This window comes from Arachis ipaensis, chromosome B3 (assembly GCF_059453495.1).
Source record: "Arachis ipaensis isolate K30076 ecotype BB chromosome B3, ASM5945349v1, whole genome shotgun sequence".
NCBI classification, from domain to species: domain Eukaryota; kingdom Viridiplantae; phylum Streptophyta; class Magnoliopsida; order Fabales; family Fabaceae; genus Arachis; species Arachis ipaensis.
The window spans coordinates 134685892-134698358 of NC_142438.1; the positions used below are offsets into that span (position 1 = coordinate 134685892).

The 12467-nt window shown below is 31.9% G+C and overlaps 1 protein-coding gene across 2 annotated transcripts in view; it reads right to left on the reverse strand.

Moving 5' to 3' along the window:
• Positions 1-7262: 7262 nt before the first annotated feature.
• LOC148572527 (nudix hydrolase 14, chloroplastic-like) overlaps positions 7263-12467 on the reverse strand; it is a 150895-nt gene continuing 145690 nt past the window's right edge. Inside the window, exons 3-6 of one of the 2 annotated variants that reach the window (XM_088509896.1) lie at positions 9369-9831; positions 8709-8801; positions 8549-8612; positions 7263-7552 (exon numbers count right to left, since the gene is read on the reverse strand). In XM_088509896.1, the coding sequence (XP_088366022.1) occupies positions 7521-7552; positions 8549-8612; positions 8709-8801; positions 9369-9599 (420 nt within the window). In that variant the 5' untranslated portion in view covers positions 9600-9831 and the 3' untranslated portion in view covers positions 7263-7520. Of the gene's footprint in view, positions 7553-8536; positions 8613-8708; positions 8802-9368; positions 9832-12467 lie in introns of both variants that reach the window. The other variant, XM_088509895.1, reaches the window with a different exon arrangement.

Genomic DNA, 12467 nt, shown 5'->3' on the forward strand with positions numbered 1-12467 from the left:
AATTTATTACAAAAATATCTAAATTATAATACAAATAATATATCATAGAATTATTATTATTATTATTATTATTATTATTATTATTATTATTATTATTAATGTATTAACATTTCAATTTTTATTATTTACATATTTAAAAATTAGGTTAATAATTATTTATTTAATTTGATAATAAATAATATTTTTGAATTTGAATAATTTGAATAATTAGTTTGTACTTATTATTTATTGAAAAAGAATATTAATATATACATAATAAATACAAAAATAAAAAATATTTTATCAAATATTTTTTTTAAAAAGGTCTTTGATAAATAAATTTATGATTAATTTAACTCAAAATGACATCGTTTTGTCTAAAAAATAAGAATAAATAAAATCTTAACTAACTTGAATTTAGAGATAATTAAACTATGTTCATTTTTTATTGACTACATTGGCACATAATGACCTTTTCAATAACAGGAGTGATCGCTCATCTATGTAACATGACAGACCAGTATTTTTCATTCAGAATTGACATAAAAATGCACAAAAGAAGGTTTAATTACTCTGTTGGTCCTTATAGTTTCATGAAATTTTTAATTAAGTTCTTATACTTTTTTTCTTTTTAATTGAGTCACACTAATTTTTTTTTTCAATTAAGTCATTTTTAGTAGTAATTGACTTAATTTTATAGGGACCCGACTAAAAAAAAAGAATTGGTATAGGGACCTAAATAAAAGGAAAATAAGTGTAGGGACCCAATTAAAAAAAATTTAGTGCAAGGACTCAATTAAAAAGAAAAAAAATATAGGGACCTAATTGAAAATTTCGTGAAACTATAGGGACAGTAATTAAACCACAAAAGAACTGTGTTGTGTCACGGAAATAGAAAATAGAAACCAAAATTAACTATTTTTTTGTGAGAGATTGCATTGTCATCATTCGAAAAAATGATCAAAGTCAAATTGGTAGTTCACTCTTCAACATGTTCTAAAGTAGTTTTATATATTTCTGTTATATCAAAAATTGATGGCAAAATGGACTATTTACTAATCATCAACCTAATCAATTTTAGTTAACTAAGTGGTCAAGTCATTTGTCTAAAAATAAATATGAAATATTTGAATCTCATATATATTATCCAATATCAAACCCTTTAAATAGAATTTAGATCCACAGCAATTTAACTTTTAATGTCAGATTAGACAATTACATGAGAAAAAAAATATTAATCGTCAAGATCATATATTTTAAATTTAGAAGATATCTTGCTTTAAAGCATAAGTAGCAATTTTCTCAAAGCACATGCCAATATATACTCAAAATGTTTCAAAGTCTTGAGAAAATGTGACTCCCGTAACACTGTATCTAACCATGCGTGTACACCAAAAATAGGTTAATTACTAGATAATTTATATGTGAAAATTATTAGATCCAAATATTAGAAATTAGAACACCGATAACAAGCGTTCATACATGTCTGACTCCTGTTGTGAAGAATACTTGATGTAAAGAGAACATGATTACACCATATGAGTAACAAGGAGTGACTCTCGGATCGTGACATATCATTTTTCTTGCTTAACTATTCTATCATATGGTTATTCATGGGGCAAGGCAAACAATTATATAGCGGTTATATGGTAGGGACGAGCTCTAATCATGTATGTTTTTATTTTGATGGATTCTTTTATTCTATTCATTCAAAAAATTTAAATCTATAGGAGGAGGTATTATTTTTATTTATTATTAGATATATAATTATTTATGTATATTTTTTTATTAATTTTAAAAAATATTAATATAACACAAATAAAAAATATACAAAATTTATATAAATTCAAAAAAAATTCCTGCTATGTGAGGACAGAGACGACATATTAGATATATATAATTATTTATATATGTGTTTCCTTTTACTAACTTAAACTTTTAAAATAAGTAATTAATTTCACAATTATCTTTAAAATATATTTTTATGAATGAATATTTTTTAGTTTGAAACGTAAAATTTTATTAATTTAAAAGTTAACAAAGTTATACTATATCTCATTATATTTTTGCTTTTAATAAGTATACACTACTACTCGCAACAATAATAATAATCAATTTGTTGTTCAGAAAATATAAATGGACAATGATGCATGAGATAGGAGGGAGCATAGAGATCGATGGAAAACTTTCGGAAAGTTTGATCGACGGGAGAAGCTAGATAGTGAGGTTGAGTCATCGAGACAAGACTATTAGAGAAACGGTAATGCCTCATGACTAAGCTGAACAAGTTGGTCCAAAAATTTACAGCCACGATTAGTGAGGATTCAGAAAATTTTGATAATGGGACAAAATATATATAACATGATAATAATTTTTATAATAAAAATATTACGTTTACATAAAAAATTAACTATCAAATTATTTATTATAAATTTGTGTATAAATATATATATATTATTTAACTTAATTTTTAATGTAAGTATTTTATATTTCAAAATTTGTATTTTAAGATTTATTCTGTACAAGTAATTATTTTATGTATATGTAGCATAATTGTTGTTATAATTATATTTTGTTATTGTAAAATATGATTAGATTTTAAAATATCTAATTACAAATTAAAATACTAAAATAGTAATTTAAATAATAACATATAATTTAAAATTTAATTTTTTATATTTCATATTTTAAAACCTTGACAATATAATTAAAATGTCTTTTTTTTTGTATATGTCGTTAAACAATCATTTAAAACTCAACTTTCATACAATTAGCTTTTGATGATATTCATAGTTAAAAAAGTTCATTCAATTAATATAGTTATTATGAAAAAAACTAAAGCTAATTTTAAAAGAAGAAATACAGTTGGATAGATAACATTCATTCGAGTCGATTTCTAAAAAAAAACACAAATCTTATTTAAATTTGAAAATTGATCATTATAATGGACATCTAATATGAAGTTCTCAAATTGGCTATCAAGTGTCGAAAGTTGAATAAAAAATTATTGTGGGGTCAAATTTAATAATTTAGTGGGGGCAAATAAATATTATTATTATATACTACTCAATAAAATTCCAAATTATAGTGGGGGCACTTGCCCCCACACCCAGAGGAGTGGATCTAGGATGTCAATGGGGCGGGACGGGGGATGCCTCCCTGTTCCCCGTCTCCGCCCTTAAATTTTGTCCCCGTCCCCGCCCCATTTTTCGCTATGGGGATAATTGCCCCCATCTCCATTCCCCACGTTCTCCGTGTTTCCCGCGGGTCCCCATTTTCCATCTACTTATGTTGAACATTTATATGAAAATTACCATAAAAAATACAAAAACAGCCACTAATTATTAGAAATTCATAGAACAAAACACGCATTAACAAAAACAACAGCCACCAACTTCAAAAAATCAAAATCACCATCATGAAAAAAAACAAAAACCTAAAGTGAAATGCCAAAATACAAGAAAAACAGGAGAGAGTAGTGAATCTTACCAGGGATAAGACAGAAATGGTCGAAGATGTCAGAGACGCCGGTAAAGAGAAGAGCGACGAACGACGCGGAAGAGGGCGCACGGGGCAGTGTGGTGATGATGCAGTGAGTGGGCCGGCTGAAACGAACAGTGGCAAGGCCTTGACGATGGTGGTCGGAGGTGGCTGGCTGGGACGAGGGAGAGAACGCAGAGAAAGGGTGCAGAGATGAAGGGTTTCACGAGGAGCAGGGTGAGAGACTGAGGGTGTTTAGGGATTGCGGCGCTCTATGTGAGAACTGGGAAGAGAAGTTACTAGTTAGGGTTTTCACTTTTCTATATATATATATATATATATGCAAAGTAAAATGACTAAAAAATCAAAATAAAAACTAAATTCTTAAGGGTATTTAAGAAATTTAATATATTCGGGGATTGTGGGAAAAATGGAGATGGGGACGGGGTCCCGCTCGGGTCCCCACATCTGTTTTGGGGGAATTTTGTCCCCTATCCCCGTCCCCGTAAAAAAAATTTTTCGCCATCGAGGCCCCATTCGGAGCTATTTCCGCGGGAATTCCCGTCTCTTGAAAATTTTTGACACCCCTAAGTGGATTCGTCTCTGGACACAATAAAAATTAGTAAAAAAAAAGAGACATATAAAAAAAATTAAAAAATTGTTAAATTTAATTATAAAAATAATTTATTCATCTAGTTTTTTTTTTTTTTTTGGTTGAAATCTTGATATGGTTGCTAGCCCAAAAGAGATTTAAATTGTATTGTTTATGAATGTACGGTCAAAAAGCTCAGAATCGAAAAGCTTTATTAAATCTTAGAAACTCTACTTCTTTTTCTTCCAAGTAGAAGCGGAAATCTGTAAAACACAATTATAACTAATTAATAATTATTGAACTTAAAGTATATTTTTAAAAAATCATATAGTCACGTCTAACTTCCAGAAACAAACTCCATAATTAATCTTAACACACATTAGAAAATTCGAACAATATATACCAATGTCCAACATAAAAGTTTAGGCACGTTTAGATATTACGAATTGGCGAAAGATATTTATGTTCTTATCCGTGTACCCTACCTGTATGTTTAATTTGTCGACCCATATAGTGACGTTACAAATCGATACTGTTCACGAAAACTACGACTCTGATCCCATGAACAACCTTTCAGATGAGAATTTCTTAATAAGTCACTATACATTATCTTTATATACAGTTCACCACAACGGTTACAAATATAATTATTCATATAATTTTAATTAATTTAAATTTTAAACAAAAATAATTTCAAAATACATAGATGTGTTGTTTTTTATGTGACAAATTTACAATACTTAATGTTATTAATTGGTAGAACATAATTATTTGCATTTTGCACGTTATGGATACTTTTTTCGGTTTTCCCTGCTACCTTACATAAAGTTCTTTCTATTCTTTAAAGTATATAAGGGTTGAAAAATGAAACAATTCTTTTTTCTTTATGCACGTTGTTGAACACTCTTCTCGGATCATCATTAATTAATATCTATCGTAGAATATTACACTCTCTTAGTCTTCACCCTATGCTTCTATATTGTCTTTGCTTCAGACAAAATAAATAAATAAATAAATAAAGGAGAGTGCTAGGGGAACAATGATAATTTTGAACAACATGAACAACCACCAATCAAATAAAAATACACTACACCCTAATTTAATTCTACTAATTAAATTTACTCTTTTAACCCTATTAATTCACATTGTTTACACATTGTTCAAAAATTTTGTTAGTTACCTATACTTTTCCATAAATAAAAAGGGGGACAAAACAGAACCACCAGTTTAAATTAGTAACAAGAAGCTAAGAAGCTTTTTTCACGTAAATGGGGAACATAATTGCCCCCAAGAAATAATATTTTCGTGTCCTTTATCCCACATAGGATTATTTATTTGATTAAGTATCATTACATTCTTTATTTTCTTTGACCAGTCCTACTATACATTGTTAAAATTGTTTTCCACATTCAACCACATGACACTCTTAACCTACGAAATTGTTAATCATATTAGTCGCACCAGGATCATGGGTTAGTTACTAACATAACATAACAGTACTAAAGTTTCTTAATTAATCTTAATTAAGATTTTCGTTTGGGAAGAGCCGTTTTGTCCTATTATGGGGATGATTTAAAAAGAATAATAAAAAATAAATGGAATCATGACCATAACGTGCACAACGGCAAATATTCTTTTACTCGCTTGTCGTTAATAAGTAGTGCTTAATATTTAAAGTGCACACCTCAGAACCTTTAAATTTATGTTGATGTAATCATTATTGTTGCTTAATATAGATTAAGTAAAAAACATTTTTTTTTTTGAAAAAAAAAAGCTCAACACACTCTCAATTAAACACGATACACAAAGCAAAAGAACACATATATATACAATCAATCCATATCCGACGTTTACAAATCCAACTATTCATTCAAATCCGAAAGAGTTGACTCAATATATTAAATCCATAATTCAAAATCTGTGCAGAGTGGTGTTCTAAAATGTTCAATACATATATGTTAATTAATGGTAAATTAAAATGCTAGCACTCCTCTAAAAAATATTTGAATCCAATTTTGGGAGATAAAAGTAACCATAGTTTGTCTTTTTTTCATTTTTGTTTGTATTTATTAATTACTGGTAGAATAAATACATTATATTAAATGTAATAAATGTATAATTATAAATAATACATACATAAAATTATATATGTTAAGTTAAATAAAATAATTTTAGATTGTTATCTCTCTACATATAAATGACAGCCAATACATTTTTTATCATTCAAGTTCAGCGAAAAACAGCTTTTGGAGGATGATTATTCATAAATTTGAATAGATTAAATTATTTAATTTGTAAAGAACCTGATATGATATTTTAGAAGATCATATGAAACTGTAAAATTCAGAGAGAATGTATTATCGGAATGAACTGATAAAATCGAATTAGAGAAAAGCAGGTATATAAAAGATAGTAAAATAATCCTCCGCGGAGCTGTTAGCAATTCATAACAGCAATAACTAACTTTTCCTCCAAAACCAACTAAATTAATAAATAGTAAAATTTGAAATAATGCTAGATATAATGCTAGATATAAACAGCAAAATCTGAAATAATGCTAGATATATACTAAAGAAAGATTATTTAGACTAGGTATATTATTAGTCATGGTGATAACACATGTGTTTTGTGTAAAAAAAATGTCGAATATATCTATCACTTATTTCTTGATTGTGAGTTTACCTGACAGGTGTGGTGTGACTAACTATCTGACTTCGGGAGGCTGTGGTCTATTCACTACAAGAAAACACGTCGTTTGCCACGTTTTTAAAGCGTGGCGAAAAGCTGAAAAAAGCGTGGCGATAGCTTTTCGCCACACTTTTTGAGCTATCACCACGCTTTTGAAAGGGTGAGCTATCAAAAGGTGGCGGTTGCTCTATCGCCACGCTTTTTGCAGCCTATTGCCACGCTTTTTGTTTGCCACGCTTTTTTTACAAACTGCCACTTGAAAAAGCGTGGCTGTAGGTGGGAAATATGGCCACGCTTTTAAAGCGTGGCGATAGGTGGAGATACGGCCACGCTTTTAAAGAGTGGCGATAGGTGGAGATACGGCCACGCTCCATAGCAAAATATACAGCCACGCTTTAAAAGCGTGGCGAAAGCCTTGTTAAATTAAAAAATATATATATCTTTTCGTTACTTGATCTTCATTGCTACACAATATAAATTTTCAATCCTTTTTTATTACCAAACCTACAAATATAGTATGTAATTTTTATTACAAGACAAATCAAACAATAATTAGTGAGATATATAATTTACTATAATTGTTTTATACATTAAAAAACTATTACTCAAATACAAAATAAATCTCGAGTTCAGATTCCAAAACTAAAAACCGAAGAAAAATACAGAAACAATACAAGTTAAAACTGCTCATAATATATCAAATTACACTAATAGAGATGATCATCAACCTAAATACTTAGTAAAAGATCAAAATCAACCTAAAACTGCTCCACTTTGTGCATTAAGGGTTCAAGTTATCCATTCCAATACTAGCTTGCAGCAAAATATCAAGAACAAATTGAACCAACAAAAACGATATATATAAAAATATTATAAGAAATAATCTAATTTATGCATGTATTAACAATTCCAAATTAAACCAGGTTCACATTCTACTATAAAAATTCATCAGCATTGTTATGCTAATAGGAATAAAAATTCCAAACACCTTGCACATCTATTTATCTTTATTATTACAAAAAGTAGTAGGCACCTAATGAGCAGCTTCTACCTGGCATCCATTTACAAATAGTGGCAGTGGTATTCCAAACTCATAGTAAGTGAAAATTAATGAAGAAAATGGATTGAACTACATTTTGAATCCATAAAGTTCACCATTTCGCCGATTTGCATTTGGCAGATATTGCACTCCCTTGGAAGTAAGGCTTGGAGGTTCTCAACTTCTTCATAGGTTGGTCTCTTATAGTCTACTGTCTGTTAATCATTTAGCAAAAAAATTAGATCCTTAGAGAGAGATAATAAATTCTCACTATTTTATTTTATTTTATTTTATTTTATTTTAATTTATTTTATTTCTCACTATTATGCCAGAAATTGAATTGAATGCTCACTGATTGGTATATGCAAATCTAAAAGTACAATAACACGAAACTAAACTATGCTCAAAATACCAAACTAAATTATTGAACAACTATAAAGCAGATGCATTATTAGCTCTTTTTTCAAGCGACAAAATTATTTATTTGCAAAACCAATAAAGCAATAAGGTTGATGCAGAATGCTTAAGGTATACCGGTGAGGGAAAAAATCTGCATCGTGTTGAAGAATCCAAGAAAGCAGTGAGATCAACCATGTCTTCAAGTTTGAACTTTATGCCAGTCTCCTCTTCAACCTGTCAGAGGCACAACTAAGCCATGAAGAGAGAGAGAGAGAGAGAGAGAGAGAGAGAGAGAGAGAGAGAGAGAGAGAGAGAGAGAGAGAGAGAGAGAGAGAGAGAAGCCTCACGAACTGCAGTGCCAACGAAATCACCCTTGTCATCATCCAACATTCCAGCAGGCAATTCCAAAATAATTCTTCCAGTAGGAACCCTTGCCTGATAAATAAAAAATAATAAGCATAATATGAAACTCTAGTTAAAATGTTTGAAAAAAAACATAGTTCTCTCTGCAAGGATCCAACATCTAAGAACCTGTTCAGTAAGGACAGCATAAGTTTCACCATCTGATTCCAGAAGCATCAACACAGTCACAACAGGTCCTCTTGCAAATACAATACCTGGAACCTAATCACGGTTTACTTTATTATATATAAAGAAAGAAATCAGCATCAGGTGCAAGTGCACAGAAATTACAAGCAAAAGAGGAATGATGGATGCCTCAGAATATAAGGTAAGAAGCAAAAGATCCTAATAGTTGTGCATTTTAGATACCACATAGCTCAGAATGTGGTATGCCTATGAATCAAATACTATTAATACATTGCTTGCCATGATGAGGAATCCAATTTTTGGATATTGAAGCACAATAAGCTATTTTTGAATAATATATATAGAGCATAACAGGTAAAATGTCTACTAGTTCATAGCCTCTTGCTAAAATTAACACAAGAAAATGGAAACATAGAATGACTTATAAATGTCAGCTTTAAATTTGAGAAACCCAATGCGCTTTCCAAACATGTCTACACCCTGTTTACACCAAAAAGAGTCCAACTAGTTTCGTTGATTTTGATTTGAGAACATGAATAAGACTAGAAGGCTAACAGGTTAGTCAGTTACTTAAATTACCACTTAACAAGGCCTAATTATCAGAAATCATATCCACTTTTTAAACATTGATGATGCAATTACCTGAATTAGAACTTGTCTCAGAGCCAAGGTGCCATCAGCTAGAATCCCAATCTCACTTTGTAAGTTATGCAACCATTGCTTGAATAAAGAGGAATCAATAGCATTCCTGCAATGGAAAACAACAAAAACCAAACCAAACCAAACCACCACAACTGAGACATGTTTTTTATATAGCATGATAACAAGAAGAAACTGTGTGCCTATCAATTCTCTTTTGCCATTACATCTCATGGGGACTTGTCAAAACCTAGCATCTAATTGAACAAAACCTCCAATATCTAATTTTAGTAGCTGTCAAAACCTGCAGGGTGTGAAAGAGGAAGAAAAGAATGCCTAAATCCATCTTTTAATATAATTATTCAGCACATTCCCTTCCTGAACAAACACACTGAACTTTCAACACATCTCACCCTGAAATCAAAACAAGAACAAAATGTTAAAGAGTGTCATTATAATGTGTAACCTGAGTTTCTTCATTATTATTCACTTAAGAGAAATTTGACCTTGTTATATACTATGCCCAAGAGAGCAAGGCTAGTAGCTTTATCTACATCAGCATCATCAAAGATTAGAAGAGGTGACTTTCCTACTAATTCAAGTGAAACTTGTTTCAAGTTGCTGCTAGCTGTAGCATGCATTATTTCACGGCCTACCTCCATCGAACCGGTGAAGATGACCTGCACACACATAAAGCACAAAAATAAAAATATTAGCCGAGGTTAACTATACAAATCAAACAATGCTATAGCCAAGTTACATTGCGGTCAATTACACACTTAACTCGATACAATCAATACAAAGAATAAGAACTTAATTTGTAGTCTTAAACATTGCGGTCAATTACACACTTAAAGCTTAAACTTTTTGAAACAGAATTCAAAGAATAAGAACTTAATTTGTAGTCTCTTTGCATAACCTTCAAATAAAACAAAGCCAAAAAAACTTACTCAGCAATAAAGTTGGATTATCCAAACAGAGGGTAGTTAATGAAAAGCAAAATCAACATTACCTGGAGCAGATCAAACTGAACTCTCCCTTCTACAGCAACTTTACTTTCAGGAGTCCTGAATAAGTGGGTTATCTCTGCTTTGGGCCCATATCTCGTGTATGGATCAACATCTAGTAGAGGAAGATGGGGTGCCTTGATAGTAGGTGCTTCTGGAAGATCTAATTCAAGATGTCCAAGTGGCCGTAAGAAAGAGTTCTCCTGAAACAATACACATTTTTTCTCAGATTGCCAATAGAATTGAGAAAGGGGAAATTAAGCTGAGCAAACACTTCAAGATACCATGACAGCATCACCAATAGTCAGCTCAATGTCATATCTGCCAGAGAGATAGTAAAATTTCTCCACCAAGCCAAGAAAATCCTAGAAAGCCAAAATTACAAACATCAGTAGAACATTAAACATGATGTACCTTGAAAAAATCCAGAATATGACACTGCAAAACTTTTGAGAAGCAACAACAACAAAGAAACACAGTTGTGAACTTGTGATTCTTTTCTTCACATCAGTGGTAAGTCATGCTACCTTGAAATCAAATTATTAAGAAAATAAATCCAAAAGAAGAAAGAGAAACATTGTATTTCATGTTCATTCCTCTAGATTGAAAATATTGAAGGCCTATAATTTCTTCACCATCTGCAAACAAATTGAAAAAACCCGAAAACACTAAGTACACAAATTTACTACGGCCAACCATGAAACATACCAAGTATATTGATGATTACGAAACAGAATATACCAACAAAGTGAATGAACCAGGATGGAGCAACTGCCAAAAGTTGTTGCAGAATAAACTTTAGAAGAAGTTGGTGCTGAGTGTTTTGATGAACTAACTTCCAGAACTAGCATCCTCCCTGCGAGCATACTTCACCGCCTTCTTATTCGAATTAGCAGCAGATGCCTTTGCCTTCTCGATGCACTCATCATACTCTCCACAACGAAATGCCTTCACCTGCTTCGACTTCTCAAGGTTATACCAGTCCCTAAATCAGAGAAAAAAAAATCACAACTCGAACAATAAACAAACTCAAGGATGACAAGCAACATTTCTTGAAAAGCCAACGAAAATTACATCATTCCTACATCTAGTTCAGGTTTCAGTCACATACTTCCCTGGCCTGCTAGCAAAATTCCAAATTTTCAATCGAAAAAACATCAAACAAGGGCAAAGAAATACAACAGAGTAGTACCAAAAGGAAGCTGATTTAGTGACGAAAACAAATAGAAAAGAAAAGAGGAATACAGAACTTAAAAAAAGAATCACGGGTACAAACATGTAACCATAGTTGCAAACACACAAAACAACAACAAAAATATTCTATAAACAAGGTTATCATATTAAAGAACCCCCAAAAAATTGGCTCATGAATGCATTTATAAGCAGATGGAATTCAAAATTTTCAGAGGCTTGAACTCATAAACAAACCGTCCTTTATTTCATCGTTATTTTTCAATTCCCGTTCCCCACCAAAACCTCCCCCAAATTGTGCACAACACTAAAAAAACCCCTAAAATTTGCAAATGCACTGCCAGCGCGAATTGAAACATGAAAGAAAGAGGAGAAGAACCTGAAACAACGCAACGAAGCAACTATTCCTTCAACAAGGGCAAGACCGACATCGACACCGAGCAAGAGACGCAGAAAACAGTTGCCGCCTCCGAGCTCCGACACCGAGCAAGAGATGCGGAAAGCCATTGGCGCTGACGCTGACGGTAAGGATGCTGGTAACGGCGACGAGGAGACGAGGCGGAGAGGGAGCGGAAGCTAACGGCGCAGCGAGGGTGGTGCTGGAGACGGCGGGGATGTGAGCTCGAATAGGGTAGCAAGGGTGAAAGAGTGACCAAGGGATGTGATGAGCTCGATGAGGGTAGCTCGATAAGGGTTGGGGACGGGTTGAAAGAACGTCAATTGGGTTGGGGACTGGGTTGGGGGCCGGGTCTTTAGGGGTTTCTTAAAAAAAAGCTTTTGGCCACGCTTTTAAAGCGTGCCAAAAGAGTACTACGATATGGCCACATTTTGTAAGCGTGGCCGTAATGAAACTATGTCGCCACGCTTCTAAAATGTCCCTGTTTCTCTCTATGGCCACGCTTTT